The sequence below is a fragment of the Festucalex cinctus genome, chromosome 13 (genome assembly GCF_051991245.1).
Source record: "Festucalex cinctus isolate MCC-2025b chromosome 13, RoL_Fcin_1.0, whole genome shotgun sequence".
Lineage (NCBI taxonomy): Eukaryota > Metazoa > Chordata > Actinopteri > Syngnathiformes > Syngnathidae > Festucalex > Festucalex cinctus.
This window is the reverse complement of record NC_135423.1, coordinates 22,418,380-22,444,110: the sequence shown is the minus strand read 5'-3', so window position 1 is coordinate 22,444,110 and position 25,731 is coordinate 22,418,380. Positions and strand designations below refer to the sequence as shown.

The window sequence follows — 25,731 nt, the reverse complement described above, 5'->3', positions numbered from 1 at the left end:
AGAACAGGCGTTGCTCTATACAAAGTGCTGTACATAAACATCAGTTTTGCAGTAAACAAGAACAAAGCAAACATTTTGAAGTGTGAATACAGGTTTTTTTTGTTTTTTTTTTTGTTTTTTTTTGTTTTTACAAGTAAATACATTTTACATCAGTGAACAAATAAGAAGTAGTGAATAAAGAGATAAATAAATACATAAATAAGTAGACTAAACATCAAACTCATACACACCACAAAGCACCAAGAACAAGTCTCATGGTGCGCCAAAAGCCAAGGAATACAGATGTATTTTAAGACGTCTTTAAAAAGAGGATAACGAGGGGGACTGCCTAATATTTAGTGGTAGGTCGTTCCAAAGGGAGGGACCAGCGACACCTTCTCCAAGTTGACAAAGAACATGTCCTTGTCCTGGATGACCCTGTCAGGGGTATAAAACCCCAGACAACTTAGGTCCAAAAGATCATTGGGACACACAAATCCGTCCACCATGATAGGGTGAGATTTCACAGAGGAGAAGTTATATGACCAATGGATCAATTGGTGTACTTTGAGGAGTAAGAGCCAGACAATAATTTACAGGAGTAACTAACCACTAATGGATAAGAATCATCTTCTGCATTTTCACTTTCTGGCCTTTTGCAAATTGCTCCTATCCACTCTTTCCGTCGTGGATTTGCGGAAAAAATTATCAGGCGTGTCACGTCACACACCAGTAGGATCAATTATTTGGTTTGTTTTGAACCCCATAGACAGAAAGAAAAAACTACAGGGCATTTGTCATACCTATTTGTATTCATCCCCCGCTAAAGGTCAATCCTGATTTCTTTGGCACTCATTGCTATCACCCTGCCTCCACTCTCCATCCTCTTTCTTTTTCACTGAAGTGCTTTTGAGTTCAAGAGCTCTTAGCGTCTTTCCTCAATAGTCAGTGACTGAGCAAGACCTCCTCAAATGGAGAGAAAAGCACCTCCGGGATCATTCAGAGCTCAGTTCGGAACCTGGCTCAAACATTTAGGCATTTGATTGCACCACCACAGCACAGACAGCAACACTTAGAGTTTTTGACATGAACATAATATAGTACCGGAACTACGTTAAAAAAAAAAAAAAGTACTAAGTATCAGAAGAGATTTTGTCAGAAGAGATTCTGATTAGTGCTTAGCAATGGCATCAATAAATCCAGAATTTCATTTCTCTATATTCTCATCAAATTATCAGGATGAATGAGAATATTCACAGGCTCACTTCTCTACTAAACTAAAGCCTTTTGCAAACCTGTGTCAGAGAATTTGGAAGTACATCCAACCCGCCTCACAACCACAGACATTGTGAAATCACACTAGCTCAGGACCATCCAATGTTCATTCATCCATGACCATTACCTCATGTTGCAGCATGATAATGCATGTCCACATGTTGCAAGGCTCTGTACACAATTCCAGGAAGCCAAAAACATCCCAATTCTTGCATAGCGAAAATGCTCACCGTAAATGTCACCGGTTGAGCATGGAAGGGATGCTCTGGATCATCGGATATGACAGTGTGTTCCAGTTCCTGCCAATATCCAGCCTCTTTGTACAACCATTTAAAAACATTTGATGAACATTCCAGAGGCCAAAATCAGCAAACTGATCAACTCTATGAAATGGACATGTCTTGCACTGCGTGAGGAAAGTGGTGATCACACCAGAAACTGAACAATCCATAATTAGTGTGTGTGTATATATAAGGCAGCTGAAGTAAGAGTCACTTGTTGGACTGTTCGCTTTGCTCACCTCCTTAGCCCAACTGTAGTCTCGACTACCTGATCTTGATCCTGCTCCTCGACAACGATTAGCCTCGCCTGTTTTGATCTTGTTTCTGTATTTTTCTGTAAGTACTTTTATCTGTTGATTACAGTCTTTCTTGCTGCCCTTTTTGTTTGGCGCAAGCACTTTTTATTTGTGTAGATTACCGCGTTTTGACATGCGCTTTTTGTTCTTCTCGTTCCTTGCATTTGCAAGCGATTTCAGTTGTACTTTTATTGTGTGCTCTTTGTGTAACAATTAAATTTTTGTGCTCCTACTTGGTGTCTGCATTTTTGGGATCCACTGCTTACACGTAACAGAATAGTCCGACCATGGATCCCGCAGACCTCGTAAGATACGCCATGCCCTGGCCAGCCAGAGAAGAATCATGGGGCACCATGAACAATCCCTGACTGAGCTGAGGGAGGCGGTAGCCATGTTGGTTTCACGGTTTGACGCCTTGTCTGCTCTCGTTATTTCGAGGGGCGAGACAGGAGGGATTCCTCTACCACCCCGTTCGGATGCGTCAGCACACAATAGCCGCCAACCCAGTTTACTGCACCCGGCTCGTTATGGCGGCGAACCCGAGTTATGCGGCCAATGTATTCATCAGTGTACATTAATATTCGATCAGCAGCCCCTCACGTACTTTAGCGACAACGCAAGAGTGGTATATATTATGAGCCTGCTTATTGACAAGGCAGCCACTTGGGCTATGGCGATCAGCAATACCAAACCTGAATTGCGCACATCACTCAGCTTTTCTCACTGAATTCAAACGTGTTTTTGATCACCCTGTTAAGGGCAAGGAGGCTGGGAGTCGGCTACTGGAATTCACTCAAGGACAGTTATCTGTAGCCGATTACTCCATCCAGTTCCGCATTTTGGCTGCGCAGAGGTTTCGGTGACCTTGCTCTTTGTAGTGTGTTTTGCAGAGGACTGAGTTCCCAGCTCAAGGATGAACTGGCAATTCATGATGAGACCACAGACTTGGAAGGACTCATTGCTCTCGCCATTAGGCGGGACAACCAAATGAGGGAGCGACAACGAGAGCAGTGTCTGGATCATGCCAGCCCCTTAACCACCCGTGAGGACCTGGGCATCACAGACTCCTCCTCTGAGCCAGCACGGAGGACTCCGACACCAGAGGTGGGTCTTTCACAGATCGGTGGCAGTAATCTAACCCAGGATGAACGGTTGCGCCGCATCCAGACTGGGGCATGCCTCTACTGTGGTTAGCTGGGACACAGAGTATCCTCCTGCCCGGTGCGACCGCCACGCCCTTCCGGCTCTTCCACAGCTATGAGGGGGCAACGCCAGGTGGAGGGATCGTCAGTTGCTTCCCACGAGGGTCACCTATGTGAGTACAGTCTTCCCTCGCTATATACACGGTTCACTTTTCGCGGTCTCGCTGTATCGCGGATTTTTCTAAGTGCAATTTTGCATATTTTTTTTTACAGTAATATACCCATTTTATAAAATATATGAAGGTTTGAAGATTGTCAATGTTTGAACAAGAGAGAAATGTGAGATCATGTAAATGCCTCAATGAGAAAAGTGTATAAATTGTGTGGTCGGGGATTTTAGAGCCTTAAAACATTTATAAGAGTTGTGAAACAAAGCTAACTACTTCACGGATTTCATTTATTGCGGGAAATTTTTGGAACCTAACCCCTGCGGAAAACGAGTGAACACTGTACACTGAGGACGATACTGAGCCAATCGACTTGACCATGGATTCAAATGCTGAGACTAGAACTACCTGGTGAAATCACAGGTTTTGGACACCACGTTAAAGTAATCGCTTTGATCGACTCGGGTTCTGATGACTTTGTTTTTGTTTTTGTTTTTTTTGTTGACCCCGGCCTCGTGGGTTCTCTTAAGTGTCCTACGTTTTTACTCCAAAACCCCATCAGGTTTTGGATCTTAATGGGCGTCCCTTGGCGGACGTGCATCACAGCCCCCCTTAATGTTAAATTGTCCGGTAACCATGTAGAGACGCGACGATTTCTTATCATGCCCTCGAGTTCCGCACTGGTAGTACTGGGATTGCCATGGCTTAAGCAACACGACCCTGACATAAATTGGGACATTGTCGCCATAGAAAACTGGATTTTTTTTTTTTTTTTTTTTTTTTTTTGTTATTCCCAATGCTTAGTCCGCCGAGTGTCATTCCCTAGCCCTGACAGATAAAGGTCCTGAGGTGATTGATCTAGCTAATGTTCCCCCTGAATATCATGTTGCGAAGGTCTTTAGCAAGGACCGTGCCCAGTCCTTGCCACCGCACCATCCCTATGATTGTGCCATAAATCTAGTTCCCAATGCACCGCTACCCAACTCAAAGCTATACCAGGTATCTCATCCCGAGAAAGCAGCCTTGCATGATTATTTAGCTAAGTCACTTGCCGCCGGGTTAATTCGTCCCTCCTCATCACCAGTTGGTGCTGGTTTTTCTTTATTGATAAGAAAGATAAGACCCTGCGGCCGTGTGTAGACTACAGAGGTCTTAATGACATCACTATTAAAGATAAGTACCCTCTGCCATTGCTGGACTCGGCCTTTGCTCCGCTACAGTCTGCCAAGATTTTTACAAAGTTGGACCTTCGAAGCGCATATCACTTAGTGAGAATTAAGGAGGGGGATGAGTGGAAGACAGCATTCAAGACACCAATGGGACATTTTGAGTACCTGGTTATGCCATTCGGTCTTACTAATGCTCCCGCAGTGTTCCAGAGACTAACGACGTTCTGCGAGATATGTTGAATTGTTTTTTTGTCTACCTCGATGATATACTGATTTTCTAAGAATATTGAAGAACATCGCCACCACGTCCGAATGGTACTTCAGCGTTTGTTGGAAAACCGGCTGTATGTTAAGGCAGAGAATCCTGCCAAGATTAGGGCAGTGATTGAGTGGCCCACTCCAGCTACCCGCAAACAGTTGCAGAGATTCTTGGGTTTTGCGAACTTCTACCGACGTTTCATTAGAAACTACAGTCAGATAGCGTCACCCTTGACACTACTTACCTCCAGTAAGCTAGCTTTCAAATGGTCATCTGACACAGAGGCAGCCTTTGCTAGGCTTAAGCAACTATTTACCTGTGCACCTGTTTTGTACCACTAACTCTGATCTCCGTTATTGTTGAGGTTGACACATCGGATTCCGGAGTGGGGGCTGTCCTCTCCAAGCGCTCCCCGGTCGACCGGAGGCTGCATCCCTGTGCCTTCTTTTCCCGACGCTTCAGTCCAGCAGAAGCCAACTACGATGTGGGAAACCGTGAACTGCTAGCCATTGTCATGGCTCTGCAGGAATGGAGGCACTGGTTGGAGGGAACCAAGGAACCATTCACCATATACACGGACCACACGAACTTGACAGGACATTGTATCAGACCGCGGTCCCCAATTTGTTTCCCGAGTCTGGAAAAAGTTTTGTGCAGAAATGGGTGCCACAGCTAGCCTTTCCTCAGGCTACCATCCTCAGACAAATGGGCAGACTGAACATGCCAACCAGGATCTGCAAAGTGCCCTTCGCTGTGTCTGCCAACACCACCCAACCTCCTGGTCCTCCCAAATGGCCTGGGTGGAATATGCCCATAATTCTCTTGTCACCTCAGCCACTGGCCGTTCGCCATTTATGGCAGCTTATGGGTACCAGCCTCCATTATTCCCAACCCAAGAAAGAGAAGTGACTATCCAGCTCCATCTCCGGGGGGCCCATCGAGTATGGCGGGAGACCCGGGCAGCATTGTCCCGCACATCCACCCGCAATCGTCAACCAACGGCGACTCCCGGTGCCTGACTATCGTCCTGGCCACAAGGCCTGGTTGTCTACAAGGGACCTATATCTGGCTGGAAGCTTGGGGTACTGTCATGATCTGTCCTCTCAGGTTATTATTATTTATTTTTTTTACTTGAAGTAGCAGCCTGACCAGTGGATGGGTCCCAGGAGACGCACACCTGCAGCCACTCCATAATTTGTGTGTGTGTGTGTGTAAGGCAGCTGAAGTAAGAGTCACTTGTCGGACTATTCGCTTTGCTCACCTCCTTAGCCCAACTGTAGTCTCGACTTCCTGATCTTGATCCTGCTCCTCGACCACGTTTAGCCTCGCCCGTTTTGATCTTGTTTCTGTTTTTTTCTGTAAGTACTTTTATCTGTTGATTAGTCTTTCTTGCTGCCCTTTTTGTTTGGCACAAGCACTTTTTGTTTGTGTAGATTACTGCGTTTTGACGTGCCCTTTTTGTTCTTCTCGTTCCTTGCATTTGCAAGCGATTTAGTTGTACTTTGTTTATTGTGTTCTCTGTAACAATTACATTTTTGTGTTCCTACTTGGTGTCTGCATTTTTGGGATCCACTGCTTACACGTAAGAAAAAATAGATTCAAGATGTATTGATTATGGGTAATCATATTAACAATTTGCAATCTGAACTGTAATTGAGTCAAAGCTTGACGTGGGCAGAGATTCCTAGAGCAAATATTTGATATGTTTGGTGACATGAACTGTATGGTCTCGTTGAGTGGCAACAAGGACATAAGCAAGCCTTGACTTATTCATCTTCCTTCTCAGGTCCAAAAGGCCCAATCACACCTTGGCTTTCGGTTTTGGTTTACCCCATGTGCATATTTTGTGTAGCCATGAATGTTATCGATTGCAATAACAGGGTTATACTGCAATAACAAGGGCAGGAATTCAATTAATATTTAGAATTTTTTTTATTTTTTATTCATATATAATGCCCTGCAATTGGCTGGCAACCAGATCAGGGTGTACACTGCCTAAAGCCAGCTGGGATAGGCTCCAGCACCCCTGCAACCCTTGTGAGGAGTAAGAGGTTAAGAAAATGGACGGATGGATGTTTTAAAATGTTCTTATGAAGAGAAAGGCATACACATAAAAAACACATTTCATCACCAAGTGAATATTAAAGTGTTAGAACAATTTTTTTGTTTGTTTTTACGTTCAACTATACTTACCATTGCGGTCTATAGCAAAGGGTGTGTTAGTTGTGGTAATCTGGTAGTTACAGATCTGGCTGTATTGAGGTGAACAGTCTTGATCTGTGGCTTCCACTTGTAGGATGCTGTCATAAATTTTTCCCTCTATCACTGCAGCTTGGTACTCAGGCTCCCGGAACACTGGAGCAAATTCATTGACGTCGTTGACTTGAATATGGACCACTGCCCTGTGCACAACAGATGTAGGAAATGGAATTTACTCATCTGCTTAGATGGACCGTCCACATGGAAATACAATAAGGTAAGGAATGATTTTCATTGGGCAAACATAATAGGCTCTATTTTCTTGTGCAGCGCCACGTGCAGTCCACCAGTGCACATTTTGATGGCCACAATTTCAATTGGGCGCTGCACTGTAGTGGGACTGAACACAGCCAACTTGATTCCCCACCAATTAAAGTGGCTCCCCTCACTCCCTTTAAATTCAGCGCAGGAAAGTTACACGGTATATATGGCGTTTATAAATAAATGCAAGAAGATCTCCACTTGCAGATCATGTAAAATTAATGATTGCGAGGGTCAGATGAATGCTGATGTCATATTTATGTGAAATACAATTACATCAACTAAACATTGTCAGTGCAATACATCTGCGCCACAATTTAGACCTGGTTTTACCTGGTTTAAATTTGAGTCTACTTTTGTCACAAAATTATTCGGTGTGCTGGGAGTGTTTAGTAGAAAATGCCCTCGGGACACCAGACCGCCCCGTGAGGCGTAGGATGATCTGCCAAATTACCAAATATGGTAAACTAGACTTGGACTGGCACAAGAATGAAAGTTCAGGAATTTTTACGCCACGAGTATGTACGCCTCTACAAAAGTACGGCCTCCATGTGTAAAAAGTAAAAAAGAATATATGTGTATATATATTGTGTCACAAGTGGTAGATTATTATTTTGGCTTTGTGCATGGGATAACTAAAAATATACAGCTAAAAACTAAATTTTGTCAAATTATTAATTGTGTTTATTAGTGAGTTGTGATCTTTTGTCATTGTGCATAATTGCGCAAACTAATGGAAGCTTTTGGCCCTGATTGCTTGTGTGCCAAGTGCCTTCATAAGTTATTATTATTATTCTCAGTTATTATCATATAATAATAATTATTGTTATTATTGTTGTTGTTTTTATTATCAACCTCCTCATCATCAAAAGTTTGTACAGCTTCTATTTTAGGAGTCAGTCCTAGAAAGCAGAAAGCAGCAGATTAGAAAATCCATTTGAAATTGTTCAACAGCAACAGATGCGTGCACCAAGAGCAAGAATGATGGACTTGGAGCTTGAGGATGATGTTTCAAGTAACAAAGAGCTGCAATGACTCTGTTGTTTATGGGATTATCATTGAGGCAGTGCAACTAAATTAACTGTTATAAAAAGTCATAAATATCTCAACAAAATATGAGCAACTATAATGCAGGCCAACAAAGGACTGTACAGTGGGAAGGCTGAGCATCTTTTTCATTCTTCTGTAAACACGTGCTTGCTTTAGATGATAGTGAATAATAACTTTGAGATGAAAAGCAAATGTCAGTAAGACTAATCAATTTATTTACTTTATGAATTCTTAGTTTAATACTATATACTTCACATCTATTTGATAAATTTTAAATCCCTTACTTTGTAACAATAAACTCATTCTACTCTGCGGCTACAGCCGGCACATGGATGTATTTGGTGTTAATAAAAGTAATGTTAACCATATAATGTGATAGTGTTTGGAAATAAGCGGGGATGGCCACATACTATTCCAGCAGCTTTTTGTTATTTTAATAGGCTTTTCTTAAAGAACTCGGAGTGACTTGTGCATACAACAATGCATCAAACTAGGATGAATAATGAAATGTTTGTAGATGGGGGGTTTGACAAAGAGAATATGGATGAATCGGTCTATGCAGTGTTTGTGATTCAAGTTTTTAATATAATGCAGGCAATGATATCAGATTTCCTATAGCAAACAGCTAAATGTGATTCATGGTATGGACTCATACATTATGGGCATGCAGCACTCGGAAATCAGACGTGCTGGCTCAACTCCAATAACCTTGCGTTGGCCCTGCAGCATGCACCCCGCCACACCTCCCACCCTTTAGTAATTCAGCGCCTCATATAAACGTTTTTCTCGAGTGTTAAATTCACTTCAGTCTGATGTCTACATATTTTATATCTTTTGACTATTTATAGATCAAGTTAAAAAAAAATAACTTTTCTTAAGTTGTGTGTTTGAGCACACAATTCATTTCCTAACACAGGAAACATGACGGCAGACTGGAAAGATGAAAATGAATCTAAAAATTTAGGTTGAAATCCTCTTTTTAGTCAATATTGTTACATGCAAACATCATACTTACACCTTGACAATCTGATGGTGCTATCTAATTGAAGAGATAAGGATAGAGATGGGAACATTGCTCTAAAATGTTTTCATAAGTTAAAGCTCAAGCCAGTCAGTCCAAAACAGAAAAACAAAGTTGCCCCCAATAATTCTTAAAATCAAGAACTGTGCATTTCTACTTCCTTCACCAATCTACAGCTCAGTGTGTGTTTTTCTTTAACATCTTAATAAAGATATTTTATTTTTACACTATTTTCTTTTTGCCACATTTCTAATCTGCTGATATATTGCAATTGCAATTTGAATCTGACAATTAAATTGATGTCACTTAGTGTGTCTAATAAGAAGAAGCAGAGCAGCACAGATGTTTCACTTCCTGCAGGCGCACATTCTTAATTAAAACACAAAGACCATATCTTTATATTACATTGTGCTGCTTGAAGATAAACATGCTTTTGCTTTGAGGTATGTTATTGTTTCTAAATAGTTCATTTATCACTTCAACTAACAGGTTTTGACAGAATGAGGTTCCATTTCAATTAGCTTCCAGAGATTCTAGGTTGAATTAATTGCGTGCACAACACTTTTGCACTAGTTGATTTCTTTAGTCTTACAAATGTCAAGACAGATTATGTTAAAATGTCAGTCACTGCTTTTGGCTTACTCCTAAGTTTTTTTGCTACAACTACAATTATTTATTTATTTATTTATTTTTATTTATTTATTTTTCAGGTACAAGTTACTTTTGCATTATATTTATCTCCATGAAAAGTGTTTACAAAAGACAGGATGCATAATCAACCAAGACCTGCAACAGGATGAGAGAAAAAACAATCCCATTTTATGTTGAAAATGATTGCGGTGTATGGATTGTGAGACAAGTCGACGCTTTATTACAAACAGTGGACTCAGAGTAATATTGTAATATTGATGATGTGTTAGCGCTGCTATAAAATGATGCAAGGCATAATGTACTCATACTCTGTTGGTGTTTATCACATAATATCCACGATATTTTTCTGACCACATCTTTATTGCATGTCTACCACTGTTGTTTTGCAGTTAACCACACTGGCTTTAAAAACCTGAAAGTGTTTGAGGGAGGATATGTGCGTGTCTCCTAATTGCCGTTCAGCTAATTGTCAAGTGGGGTAATTAGCCTCTCTGCCAGATGGATGGGCCTGCAAGTGTCGCCAATGATGGCTTTAATAATCCCTGATACCTTATCATACAGAATTTATTTAGACTAAAATAATCTACATTTGCTGACACACACTAATCTGGTTGTGAATTCATTGTCCCACTTGGGAATCCTGTGTAAGTGAGAATCCATGCGCAAGGAACATTTTCATGACATGACTGTAAGCATTCTGACAGTGTCACTGACAAAATGTTTATAAGCTCTACTATAAGACGCAAGCATTCAAAGTTTATCATTGTATTTTAAGAGAGGAAATGCAACAAAGATTCTTCTCAGCGAGACCATGAGATAGATTTATATATACGGGAAGGAGGATGAATTCCTTTGTTATCACAGAGGTGGTCATATTAAATATTAATATATTGGCAACTATGACAGATACAGCAATGAATGAGGACAGACTCAGACAGCTGTATCCATCCAGAAAGAAGAACAAAAGGAAGAAGTAGAGCAGCAGACAAGCGGCAAGTAGAGCAGGAAAGAAGACAGGATAGAGGAAAATTTCAACTCATGATGTGGTCCTCTGCTCACTCTCCCTTCAAAAAAGGGCATCATTTCATCTCTGTTGTCCATCTCTGGTGTAATTGCGAACATTTTTCCAGAGAAAAACAACAACAAACAACATCACAAGAAAACTCCATAGACTGATGTCAAAGATTCTTTTAACTTTCTCACAAAGATCTCTGCTTGAACACAAAACTATTTCAGTCAATTGGATTTTTTTCTTAATATTTTTGCACGTTAAAAAAACATTTTCTCTTGTTTTTTTTTTTTCTGCTATGTTCTGTCTGAGATATGTTTTTTTCTGTCAAGTTGGTTGCATCAATCTTGTAGTGATGTGGGACTCCTAATGTGAGACCATGGTCGTCAGTCGGAAAAGGATGGCGTGCCCTCAACAAGTCGGCAATGAGATAAAAAAAAAAAAAAGAGCTCGTTTCTCACTGAGTGACACAGGCTTGCGAGGATGTGGACACAAGTGATTGTTGCTTTTTCTGCAGGCTTCCTTCAGTGTTACAAAACGCTCCAAAGACGCTCACGAACACTCTTTATTAGGGGTGTGAATTGCCTAGTACCTGACGATTCGATTCGTATCACGATTCACAGGTCACGATTCGATTCGATACCGATTAATCCCGATACGAATTTATAAGTCGATTGTTGCGATTTTTTTTTCATTCAAATTTAGAAAAAACTAATCAGTAAGCTTGTAGAGTGTAAGATTTATATGAAAATGTATTATTTATTTATCTGAAATTTCAGTCTTATAGAGGTTGTAATCTGTTTCATGTTTGAACAGCATTAAAATAAAATATTAAGGCTTAATGTTCCGTTCATATAACATTCTTCCATGCTCAAGGTGTGAATCCTAACCCGAAGTCAGACGTTTTGTTGAATATTTTTCCATTAAAAATGGAAGTTTAAAAATCGATTCACACACACACAAAAAAAAAAAGAGGCAATGATGATAAGACGTTGAATCGGTAAGACTACCGAATGAACAATTCTGAGCTCTTTAAAAAAAAAATATATATATATATATCTATATATATATATATATATATATAGATATATATATATCGATTTTTTTTTGTGAATCGATTCGAGAATCGTGCGATGTAGTATCGCGATATATCGCCGAATCGATTTTTTTTTATCACCCCTACTCTTTATACTCTTTAACCATTTTACTTGTCACTGAGAAATATTAAAAAATGTGAGGCTAGTAACTACTTCATTCAGGACCATGAATTAAAATGTATTAAATAAAATGATTGTGTACCTGTCGAAATATCTATGCAAAATTGAACTGATATTGAACTCCATGTAAACTGTATGGCTATTTTACTCACTTGTGGGACTTTTTGCCCTCTGTGCCCTCTGGTCCTGAACCGCAGTCATGAGCCTGAATGATGAAGGTGTACTCCTTCTGCAGTTCGCAGTCCACCAGGCCGCGAGCCCTCAGTTGGCCCTCCCCAGATGTACCGTTCAGAACCACTGCCTCGAATGGAGCCTCCAACCCAAGGATGTTGAACGCACAGATCTCCCCTGGAGATGAAAGAGAAAACATCGTCATGGCGATAGTGTTTGAAGAGTTGCAAGACATTTGAAAAATGGTTGGGAAATGGTGAATGCATTAAAAGGACATTTAATGTATGTTACCTTTATAAGTACTGTCCTATAAACATCATAGAAGAACCCAATTCTGCAATTGAAACATGTACTGTTCATAACGCTTGACTAGTACTCCTGAATGTATACTGTAGAACTTATAATGCAAATTCTACGTGTCACGCAGACGTATATTTCAACATTTTTATTCTCCCCTTTTTTAAATTTTTCTAAGCCTCTTGCATTTCAAAATGACTTGCACAACTTGGAAATTTGTTGCGCCGTTGCCGTTAGTACGAACAAGAAGAAGAAATTGAATCTGTGACTACAAAAGTGATGTTTTGTTCTGGCAATCGGACAAGGAAAGGGGAATGTTGTTGTGAAAAACACTACTTTCCAGCGCCTACCCGTGATAATCTCCATTTGCCAATGCTCGAGACTTTTCATTTTGTGGACAAAGAGCACGGCACAACGTGCGCATCGAACCTGCCTGCTTTGCCACTATTACCACAGGAGAAGATTCGAAACACGACACTTCAGTATTAAACCTCGTAGTGATATTTTGTTTGGATTATGGACGGTAACCGTTTGTGTCAAGAAGCTGTAGGGAGTGTCTTTGTAGAGGTTTGCAGTGGTTAGACTGCCCCGGAAGTAGTGGGTTTAGATGGCTCCTACATCTGCTTTAAGCTAAAAAAAAGAAAAGACTGTGTCCAACCGCTTAACAAAACGAGACCGATATTATTTTTGTGTAGGTACTGATGATCTGCCTCAGAGCTTTTGAGATTGCTCATTGCCTCACGTTTGAAGTGACAAGAGTTTGAAAGTAAACATTGCGACTGTACATCTTTTTTATGTCATCCTACTGCCCTGGACATTAGCAGGATGCAAAAGCTTCATCAACTTGCTTTCCCACATTGGTAAAGTATGTAAGTGTCTCAGAATATGGACTCTCATAAACAGTTTTCCAGCAAACAAAATGCCAGTTTCGATTCATTCCGGAAGTCGGGTGCATAACTCAGGCAAAGGCTCATGGGGCATAAGAATAAAGTGGAAATGATAAACTGCATACGCCTCTGTTGATGGTCTCGCAGAAATCACTTAAAGGTGCTGGGCTCAAATGCTCACCTCTTCTGGCTAATTTAACTGATATCACTGAAGAGATAATTGGATTTCCAAGCAGCTATACTTTTGCTAAGGGCTGCTGATGGCAACTTGATTTTCTATCATTCATTCTTATTGTAATCACCTCCGCCTTGACCATCTTCATCTTTCTTCATCTGATCTGACAGGACTCTCAGGTGACAAGTTGTTAGTGATGGGTGTAGTGATACTTTCAAGAGTATCAACTGGGTACCAACTACGCTCATAAAGTATCAATATGAACTACGTATGGAAATACACGCCGAGCAAGTTCTCCTCCACTTTGACCGTTCAGAAACTCACAGCATTGTTGGAATGTGCCCTTTGGGTTATTCAGAGTACTCTCAAGGTGCTGGAGCGTGCTCTGGCTGCTCCGAATGGGAACGCGGAGTGTCCGAGCCTCAGGCAGGTTATCAGCTGTACAAGCAAGATGCGAGGGTTGCACTGACTTGGGATTTGAACAAATTTGACAACAAAATATTTGTAAATTTAAAGAAAGGAAGCACACTTTGCCTTGCAGAACATTCACACTTTCTGAGTTGGCGCGTTCTTCTCATATTAGGCAGGCTAATGTCATGAAGAGCATGTATGTGCATGTGTCACTTCCACAATTGTTAGGATCCATTACTACATACAATACGTACGTACATAAAATAATTATGAATATGCAGCTGTTCCTGAATAGCAAACTTGTATTGTAGAAGCAAAAACATTAAAATGTATGTTAATTAATGTTAGTATTTTTACAGTTGGATTTATAATTATTGAAGAATAATCCTTGTCACCAAAGGTACGGTTCATTTGACAAATTAAAAGTCATTTTTGTTTAATTGATTATTAATATTTAATCCAGATTTATGTTCATTACTTGTGTATTTATTATTGACACCTCTCATTTCATTGTTTCTGATGTTATTGTGGCTAGTCTGAAGTACAAGTAAAGTTTAATTTGCCTTAGAGGTTTATCCTTATATTATTCATAAAAAAATAAGTAATGTAATTTGAATGGTTGTCAGTTGTTATGTGTTTTAGAGATGTTGAAAACAAAATAAATAAATCACACAAATAATTCATATCGGTATTGTATCAACTTAAAATTGTCTATCACCCATCACTAGTTACAACTATTAAGTTGCCATACAGGAGCAGTTGAAATAGGACAGAGTGGAGGACAAATACAATTGGTGCATTATTTTGTTAATCTTTGAATAGTAACTTAAAGGGAAGTCAACCAAAAATGTAGTCGACAATAATGTGCTATATGTGCAACCCCCCCCCCTTATTCTAAGCTTGGCAATCGGATTAATATCCATTTTTATTTATTACCGTCATTTCCATTTTGCCACTTGCTATCAACTGAAAATGACATCACGCTTGCTCAAGGCTCAGTTAACGACCAATTACGGCCCAGCTTCAGAAAACAGGTGAGCTGTCATTGGTCGTTATCTGAGCACTGAGCAACTGTGATGTCATTCTCAGTTGACAGCAAATTATAAGAATAGAAAATGTCGGGCTCTATGTGGAGGAGTGGAACCATCACTTGCCTTCGTTGCCGTGGGTTCACTCCCCACCTGGGAGACCACGTTTGTTTGCGTGTGTGTGTTTGTGTGGGTGAGTGAAAAAAAAAAGAATAGAAAATGTCCATGAATTTAATGCAAATTTAAGGACAATGCTAAATAGGGATATATATAGGTCTTTTTTAAAAAATTGGTCATCAATGTTTTTTTGTGGGGAAATTTTATGTACCGGTATTTAAAGTACTAGTGGCATCGGTACTTGGTATCAGTGTTGGTGACTACTCAAGAGTTGAGTACTAGTACTAGTATTGGTCTGAAAAAAAAGTGGTAGGCTACCGAACATCCTTCACGATGATGTCCACCCACTGCTGAGACACAGTGGTCTTCAAAGGCCCCTCATGATGTAATTGTAACTGAAGGGGAGTGGGAGGGGTCAAGGTGAGCTATGCTGATTGCAAGAGGTTTACTCTCCTCCTTTATGACTCACTCACAAACAACTCAAGGGCAAAAAGCCTGTCAGTTTTCCATACGTGAGGTATCACTTGACTCCACCTCCGTGAGTGTACTGCCACCCATCTAGTGGCAGGAGAGAGGGAGGACATTTTAAAGTGTTGGCCAAAGCCGCCTGAGCTGAAGAACAGATGTTGGCACTTGGCAAAGACAGAAAGCTTGCAAACGCTAATGGCTTTGTCGAAACTATTATCTAAATATGTCTCCCTGTCACATTAGGCTTTTAAACAGTGGAGTTATGGGGGAAATGTGTCTTTTTGAAGCCTGGCCATGCAAAACTAATGGATGCATATTAATGGATTGGAGTTTGCGCTGCTATTTATTCAATAGTTTGGCAGCCATTTGTGTTATCACCAACGCACATGAAAACTTTGCTAATAACTCAGTTGACTTTTCAGTTGAAATGTCCTCTATCTTTCTCATTCTTTGATGTGCTAATTCTCTGTCTATGTGGCGTCAAGTCTACCCTTTGGGCATCATTATTTTCATTTAATCACATGGAAGTGAATGCCCGTATACGAGTTATTGGCAATGTGTGCTCAGGAACTAAGCTCAAGTTGTGTTGATGTCATGTGGTGCTCAACACCTCATGGGAATCTGGCACCCGTCCACACTGGAGTGTCTGTGAGGACACTGAGCTCATTATCAGCGAAGGCAGCAGTGCTTTGCTGGCGATGGTGTTTGCAGAGTTGCAAGACTGTGACAAAGTATTAGGGGCCACTGCACCTCCAGGCCCCCCAAGTTATTATCAAACCTGACAGACCATCGATGGTGAGCTGCCGGCATTGATATGTACACACATGCACTAGCTGATTCTCTTTCCTGAAATGTCACTCTTGCAAATAAATGCATAGATTACACAGCAATTGAGGCTTTAACTGGGCTTTAAAGTGATAGGAAAGGGAAAGGAAAGGAAGGGATAGGAAAGAAGGAGATGGGGGAGGATGTAAAATGGCCATTGCCTCAAGCCAAATCTGATATCTGTATTTTGGAGAGTGACCAAAGCAGAGACATAGATACACACTCCAAATGTGCCAGTTTGGCAGCTTAAATTAGACTTGTTATTCCTTTCATCCTCCTACCCCTGGAAAACGTCACACCAGCTAGAACAGACAAAATCAGATTACTGTCAGCAAATGTATTATGCAGCAGGCAATACTTGGCTATCCCTATCACAATATTTGGAGCTGCCATTTTTAGCTAATCAGTCCAATTTGTAGAGGCGTTACTGTCAGTGCTTTTCACAGTTGTCATGACTTCACTTTTTCCAATTTGGATTCAGCAAGCAGTTATTAACTCAGCTATTAGTCATCCACAGAAGTCACCATATCTGTCTCATTTAGTCACAAGCACACTTGGATCCATGGCTGTGCAATCACTCGACAGAGATGTCAACCCTCTCTGCTACGGCACAGAGACAGACTGTCAACCCTTGTAAACTCTGCAATGTGACAAAATTGGAAATGCTTTGATTATGCTCCTCATGAAATTAGCCTGCCAAAAAAAAAGGAAAACCACAAGTTGCTGTCCATCCTGGAGATAAGAGTAACGCAAATTAAACCAGCACGATTTGATTTTGAATGCCATACGTGATATGTTTATGATGTACACTAAGTGCATATATAGCAGATGTGCAAAAAAGATATATTTTTGTAATTAAAGACACCATTTTTTGACAAGGTTTTTGTGTGCATGTCATTGTGGATGTGTGTGTGGGTTGTGGAGAAGCATATGAGGATTTATCCATGCTTGTGGACCCGACTGTCACCTCGTCTCACTTAATTACATTAAAGGCTCTTCTCACAAATGTCATGACCACCTTACCGTTTTCTAATGATTAGTGTGTATATAGCATCGTGACTGATTGGGAAGGACTGCGTTTGTCAATCAAGTCACATTTGAGGGAGCGAAATATCACTCAGGAATCTATTTTTTGCAGTCAGGGCATCTACGGTGGGGCACAAATGTCGGCAGATTCAGATTTTCAGACAAGCGCAAAGTTCGCTGTGTATGTTTGCCAATTTTGCAGAAAGGGCTCTTCCAAGTGGGTGAATATCACTGATGTCGGGCAGAATCCTCGTACCTCCAAAATCTTGACTTTACTGAAGCCCACAAAAATGGCATGTTTGTGCATATTAACATCGCATCAGCAAAGGCAGCAATCCGTTTTCAGCACTTTAGATTGGGCAATCATTTGCAAAAATAACATCTGAGTTTGGATTGACCAATACTATTGATTTGTGAAACAATATGAAATTTAACAATCTGGGACATAGTGAGGTTTTGGCCCAAAGATTTAATGTATTTGCTAATACCAGGGCTGGGGGAGTACCGATACCCATTATGCGTATTGGCCGATACCCAGCCTTATTTCAAGGTATCGCTAGCTGTTTTGTGATCAGGAACTAAAGGCAAGGCAAGGCAAGTTTATTTGTATAGCACATTTCATACACAAGGCAACTCAATGTGCTTTACACAAGGAAAGACAACACATTAGCATCAAGAAACAGTAGTTAACATTCAGAGGAAGAAAAATAAATGAAAATAGGTTTCAAAATTTACTAAAAAGAACATACAATAACAATATTAAAACATTATTCAACAAACTTTAAAACATTTAACATAAGGAAGTTTAAAATAATAATTAAAATAATAATTAAAAATAAAAAAGCTTAATTAAAGCTGTTTAAAAGTCCCGAATCAAAGGTATAAGAAAAAAGCAAAGTTTTTAACCTGGATTTAAAAGCATTTACACTCGGGGCATAAATGTCTGACAGATGCCAATTAAAATGTACTATTTTGATTGAATTTTTTTTCTGGCCAGTGGCTTATTAGTTTCAGTTTATTTATTACGATTCATTTTATTGCGTTCTATACAAAATAATGTATAATACATATTTTATGAACACATGGAAAAATGTTAATAGAAATGTGCTTTTAATTTCATGCAATTTTAAGGTATGCTCTATTGGGACCAGCTGAGATAGGCACCAGCACCCCCCGTGACCCTTGTGAGGAATAAGCGGTCAAGAAAATGGATGGATGGATGCTCTATTGGGATTTGTGCGGTCACTATCAAATATTCTTAGAATCAATTAATCTATTGATTATCCAATCAACTAATCAGATTCATTTTATTTGGATTTGAATTTTTTTAAAGTATATTACAAAAGCATTAATTTCCGTGATTACTGTTTGTTAACCAGTGATTAGTGGTTATTGTGTACTTTGTATTTGTATAGTAATGAAAAAAAAAAAGTGGGTTGGAGGACAATTGATATTGTACGGTTCAGTCATTGTTTTACAAGGTAAAAAAATGTTTGCAAATGACATTTTGATTAAACACAGAAGATAATCAGTCTTCTGTCATGAAGGACTACAGAAATCAGTTATTAAAATAGTGAAATAGTCAATTAATTGATTACTTGTCAATTAATTCATTAATTTTGACAGCTCTAATTGGGATATAGAGGTCTTTCTTTAAAATTATCTGTCATCAAAACAAATGCAAACTGATTTCCATGTTTGTTATGGTCTATTTAAATAGACCATAACAACATGGAAATCAGTTTGCAATCAGACACATCCCTGGTCTATTATGTTCTTTGTGTAATTGTGTTGTGAAGAGAGGGATTTATTAATTTATGTATTTATTTTTGTCTTCCTTTTTGATTGTGTTTTTTTAAATTTAATTAATGTATGTAGTAAATACTACATAATTTTCTGACAAATTAAGTGAAATTGCATAATTTCCTACAGCACCTCTGATGCACTCTTATGATTCACTAATGTTTCATGGTCGTCACTGATCTTAAGTTATGGTACAACAAAATCACAAGGGTTCTTACCATTTTGGTTTTTAAAGAGGAAAAAGAAAGAAAGCCAAATCAATGGAAAATAATCACAGAAGCCCATTAACAGTTAGATTTTTCAATCGTGTTAATAAGTGGCCTTGGGGGATGGCTTGTGTCCTTGTGTGAGCAAGCCAGCAAGAGTTCAATGTGTTCAGATATCCCTATAAGAGTTTATGACCCCTATTAATGCCCCGAGGATGTTCTCTGCTCTGTTGAGCTTCACAAAGAAACAAAGTCGTTTACCTCACTAACGCTGTCTTTGACCCGGGACAGGCTTAATTAGATCCAGGGCCAATAAAAAACAGAATGAGCAATTCCACAATTGGAACAGCAAAATGGATGGAGTCAGGCACAAAATCAAATAAATATAAGAGAACCCATTTTCTTGTATTGAAAAGATAAGCCTGTCCCACATTGTTCCCAAACTTTACCTGGGTCAAAAGCCACCCACCCAGAAGAGAAACTGAACGTCATTTTTTGGCTCTCTCCCCAGATTTCATGATCTTCACAAAAGGCAGAAACAGCTTAGGTTGAGAATTTAAAATATCGCACATGCAATTGCAGCTGATTCTGCAGTAATGTACCAAGACATGCGGTATAAGAACTGCCTGGGACTGGTGATAGACAAATGAAGCTTCATGGAGGACTTGTAATATTTTTTTTTACTCCTCTAGATGGCATTCTTGGTTTAATGTCGCAGTGGAAATGTAGTCAACTTGCTCCTTAACATGACTCACTGTAGTCCACTTTGTATACATGACAACCGGTTATATCATCTTCTTGAAAGTCTCAAATCTATCGTCAGGTCTGGCGGCTCACTGAGCCAGAGGGATGGATGAGCTCACTACGTGGAGGACGCCGCAGGCTGTGAAAAACAATGTCCTCGGGTGACATTTCTACTATTGCTGCTGGCAGATTGTATCTTCAGGGAGGAAGTCAAGAGGAAAAGAAAAAGATGGTGGAGTGGGAGGAGAGAATGTAGGGAAGTCAAGCATGTGCATGATAGAGAATAGCCGCAGAGAAAATGTGATTTCTGTGTCTGGGAAATGTCTCTAGGATAGACAAATATAATGACTTCATATTTATATCAAGGCATCTATGAAGAGAAACTGACTTTAGTGTATGCATGAGATAACCTGGCTCCTTTCTCGCAACGACTGTTCATTCTCTCTCATAATTTAATTATGCAATAATAAAAGTAATAAAAGTAGAGCAAATGGACCATTATACAGTAACCTAAGTGAGTGTTCAAAATGGACACTACATGCCTCACTAAGAGGCAAGAGAAACCCAGACTGTCTCAGAGCCAATCAGCAACAATAATAATGTCCTCGCATGATAAGAAAACTTCATCCAGGCGACTTGTGGCACATGAAGGACAGACAGATGGGTTGTGCCATTTAATTATGGGCGGGTAGATGGTTACTTTCTTTCTCCAAATGACCGCTACTAAATTTTCTGGAAATCAGTTTTGAATTTCTTGTGTAATTCTGATAATGTATCTATGGGGTAGATGCCATGGAAGAGGCGGGACGTGATTTTGCACATCAGTTTGTTTCCAGTCCGGGTTGCGAACGCGTAACCGAGGGGCACAAAGTCGGAAGCACAAGCAATTTCTGACGCAGCCCACACATCGCAAACCGAACTGGAAACAAACTGATGTACAAAAACAGTCCCGCCTCTTCCGTGGCATATACCCCATACAATGAGTTACAATTGGGAACAGGTAATTACAATAATAAAGCTTGTAGCAGCCTAATTCTCCAGTATATTGTTGAGTTAGATCATACTAATAAAAAGTGAAAAAAGTAAGGCTACACCAATTAAATTTAAATATTGAATTTATTTTTTTTTCTAATGATTGTCCTAAATAAAGGTAAAACTAAACAATAGTCTAAACACAATAGAAAATAATCAATGGCACATTATTGTAGAGACAGTATAGATACTGTATATGCACCGTAGGTTATCTGTTATTCCCCAATCCTGGATATATGTACATACAGTATATTGTATGTAATATCATAATGAAATGTCATAATAAAATATCGCTTTGCTCTTTTACATTACTCAAACTTACGTAACTTTTGTAATGCATTGTACTTGCCAGAGTAGTTTTGATGCGACTTGTTACTTTTACTTGAATATTTGTTACGATGAAACAGTACTTTTACTCCATTTCATTGAGCTGAAGTCAGGTTGCGCTTTTATTTTTATGTATTCATTCATTCATTTATTGTTTGTTTGTTTGTTTGTTTTTTGTGGCATGTCTTTTCCTGCTCGGTCCTGTTCACCAATCAAATGTCACTAGGCAATGCAAGGCAATGCAAGGCAAGACAAGTTTATTTGTATAGCATAGTTCATACGCAAGGCAACTCAGTGTGCTTTACACAAGGAAAGACAACACCCATAAGCATCAACTAGTGACGTTTGACTGCAATTCACCAGTCAAACAAAACCAGACTGCCACTTGACCGCACATAGGGCCATATTTTCGTTCCCAGCGCAAATATAGCGCAAAGTACAGTCTAATGTATGTATGGGTAGTTTTCTTTCTTTGGTATTTTCATAGACAGGCACAGCGAGAAAGGAGCGTTTGCGTAATTGTGCGATGTTATGAGATGGAATAAAGCCGAGACCTGAAGTTCGCCTTCTTTGAAGAATGCAAAATAACAAATTTTATTGTTGATGTTGCTTTTATATTCAATTTTATTTATCGTTTTAGTTGCACAGTCATTGTTGGACATGGCTGAATTTGCATATAGTTGAATTATTTTTGTTCTGATAAACACCCAAAGTTACTCACCATCTACCCAGTAGTCATTTCACTGAATACTTATTTACTCTTACTCAAGTATTTATTGTAATTCTAAAGTAATAGAACACTTATTTGAGTGCATTTTTGGCTACGTACTCTACCCAAATCTGATTGCCATCTAATATTTTCTTCAACACGTCAACAACTATGTGTATGTTTTGAAAGGTAAATTGTTTCTCAAACTCTCTTGTGTCCGTTAACTTTTCCCTAGTCCACTGACACAACCCAGGAGCTGAAAACAGTGGAAAAATACAAATACATCAGGTTAAGGGAACAGCAAATCAAATTATGAAACATATTATAGTTTAATAGTTTAATACCCCCCGAAAATTTCATTTAAAAAAATAAATAAATCGATGCGGGGTGTGTATTGTATTCAGGTATGTATTGCAGTACACTCAAAAAATTGTGTTCTCCTTATTGTCTGAGAGTTGTGATACATGCAAGAACATACTGTACACCAAGTGTGTTATCCTTCAATGTGTGTCAGTGTTACAGTCCTCGACTACAAGTATAAAAGCCTGCAAAAGTTGTCGACTCCTCCGGTAAGTTATTCACATTTTCTGACTCGTTAATGCCAGACAATCGTTTGCTGCCATTTCTCATATTCAACTCTTGATGAGTTGCCTGTCATGTATGCTATTCATCCACAACATTGTATTCTTGTTTACTCATTCAAATGCTACATGCACCACTGTTTACTTCCTCTTTTTATTTTGGTCCAATGAAAAAACTGACGTGTGATTTTTCTGCCATGAAATTAGCATTCAATTTAATTTTAAGATTTTTTTTTAAATAGTTGCAAGGTTTGGGGTGGCATGGCTCAGTGGTAGAGTCGTAATATTACATTTGAGTAATATTACATTTGTGGAATATGAGTTAGCAAAATCCATCTCAGGGGACGGCCATTTTGCCACTTGCTGTCGACGGAAGATGAGATGACAGTTTTTCAAAGCTCAGGCAATGACCAATCACAGCTCACCTGTTTTCTGAAGCTGAGCTGTGGTTGGTTGTTACCTGAGACCTGAGAAACATTGAGGTCATCTGCAGTCGACAGACAGCAAGTGGCAAAATGGGCGCCCACTAAAATGGATAAAAACGGCTGGATTTTGCTGCTTAACTCATATTCCACTAAAACAACATCAACCAGAATACCATATTTAGATTAGTGGGCTGCATAGAACTTATTGTAAAAAAAAAAAAAAAAAATCACTTTAAACACTTTAAATTCATTGGTGGATTGGATTATTCCATCTGACTTTTTGGCAAAGTGCGGGATACAACCTGTAGGCCTACTGGTTGCCAGTCAATAACGGTGTACGTATAGACAATCATTCACACTCACATTCATGGCTATTGGCAATTTAGAATCATTGCCGAGATTCAAAACTAGAACATTTTGACTCTGAAGCAGACATGGTAACCAATTGACCAACCTGCTGCCTCATTAGGTTATCATTAGATGAATAGTAGAGAATAGGAGGGGGCTCAGCACACAGTCGGCCATGAAGTGATCCAGAGCTGAGGGTGATGGAGGAGGAGACGGTTTTGTGAATCCTGACAGTCTATTCATTCAGAATTCAGAGATCCATCAGTATAGAGATAATGAGGAATGAACATGATTAATTCATGTAGTCATCATGTGATTTGCATCTGATACTAACAGGCTACAGCGCGAGAAAGATATTAAGTATGACATAGCACTTGTTATTGCAGTCATAATCAAATCGCATACAAGTTCTGAAACGTATGTTTAAAGTTCAGATGCTCTAGATAATAACAGATTGCAAAAGTTTTATCTGCCATGGTCAATGCTTTTTACTGAATTTTACTGATCCATCCCTCATCCAGCTCCTTACACCACCTGATGCATGTCAGCCAATGAGCTAATTACCCTGAACACGTTTACAGCCCTTTACATTATCTTTACTGAAGCTCTGTTTGAATGGCATGTTAACTGCAGAATAGATCAAATCCATTATTCTGGAACGAGCTGCAGTTTAACATAAAGTCCAAGACCCTAGCCAGCCAAGACTGTGGACAGGGTTTATGTTGAACAATGTATCAGTCAGTGTAATTTCAAAATCAGTGAAGGTCATAATTACAACATGATCATGATACAATTACAAACTATATAATGTCTACTAATGGGTGATATAAAGATACACATTGTTTGATCTTGAGTAAAAAAAATAATAATAATAATCTGCAACAATATTACAGACCACTAATGTAAGTGATTGGAGTTACCAAGGCAACGAGGTATGATTTTTAAAATGTTTTTTAATAGTGTTGTTCCGATACAATTTTTTGGCCTCCGATACCGATTCCGATAACCAGCTTTGCAGTATCGGCCGATGCCGATACCATACCGATACCTATGTTTGTTTGTTTTTTTCTCAACATGAAAAAGCTGTCCTGCTATTGGTTCAGAGCATTCAAGGGCCAATAGGATATCTTAGATCGCCATGCAGTAAACATTTCACATATAAGTGAATGTCGTGCACGAGCAAGACACAAGATGCTGCATCCAAAGTCCTATATTAGTGTTGGAATTAATGGTATTGGCATGTTACCTGTTAGTACTCACCGACACCGATACCACTGTTTTAATGCAGTATCGGGGCCTCTGTCGATACCAGTATCGGTATCGGAACAACACTAATTTTTAATGCCAAATCACAATACATAATTTTAATCAAATCTACATTGTAAGGTGTTTGCCATTTCAGTCTGAATTCCCTTGTGCACACTTTCACATAAGACTTAAGTCACGCTTGGGTAGGACTGAAGACTGCGGGACTGTGTGTAGAAACAAGTAAGGCCAACCTGCAATTATTTTGTTTCACCTTAATGACACTCATGTCTGCGTGTGGCACTGGTGCATCATAAATGGCAGCACAGCTCTAATAAGGCTAGCCAAGGAGAAGAAGTTTGTTTAGTTTCAACTTACACAGATATCAACATCTCTAAATAAAATGAGTGATGGATAATTGATGAAAAAATAATGCAGGCAAATTAGAATGTAGTGCTTATCTGCAACCACCATTGACATGTTGAATTCTGTCTCAACTAGTGATGGCCTGAAGATGACCAACATGACATAAGCGATGGCTTATACCCACACAGACCTCTGCAATGATACAACTCCTCCAGGGCAGCATTAATCTGCTCAATATTACTGGCATTGGGATTGGAGTTCATAACATTTTGAGAGAGGCGCTCGTCTCTCCCTTGATTGCAACACTACAGACTAATGGAATGAGACAACTCAATAAAATGTACAGTACGATAGTCTCATATGATTAAATAAATAAATAAATAAATAAATAGTTTCCAAAAAAAAAGATACAGCGTTAACAGTAGCCAAATGTCTACTACTACTACTAAATGGTATATTGTTACTTAGACGACTGGTTCTCAACCCCAGTCCTCGAGTACCCCT

The 25,731-nt window shown here is 39.4% G+C and overlaps 1 protein-coding gene and 1 long non-coding RNA gene across 3 annotated transcripts in view; one reads left to right on the top strand and one right to left on the bottom strand.

The window, feature by feature from the left end:
• The window catches only part of LOC144033188 (calsyntenin-2-like), a 239,778-nt gene that overhangs the window by 80,454 nt on the left and 133,593 nt on the right, over positions 1-25,731 (bottom strand). For both annotated transcript variants that reach the window (XM_077541104.1, XM_077541106.1), the window contains exons 3-4: positions 12,189-12,384; positions 6,762-6,970 (exon numbers count right to left, since the gene is read on the bottom strand). In XM_077541104.1, coding sequence (XP_077397230.1) covers positions 6,762-6,970; positions 12,189-12,384 — 405 coding nt within the window. The remainder of the gene's footprint in view (positions 1-6,761; positions 6,971-12,188; positions 12,385-25,731) is intronic.
• Positions 1,305-6,866, top strand: LOC144033192 (uncharacterized). The gene is made up of 3 exons (XR_013287902.1): positions 1,305-2,935; positions 3,026-3,146; positions 4,933-6,866. It is a non-coding gene; the product is annotated as an uncharacterized LOC144033192 (long non-coding RNA).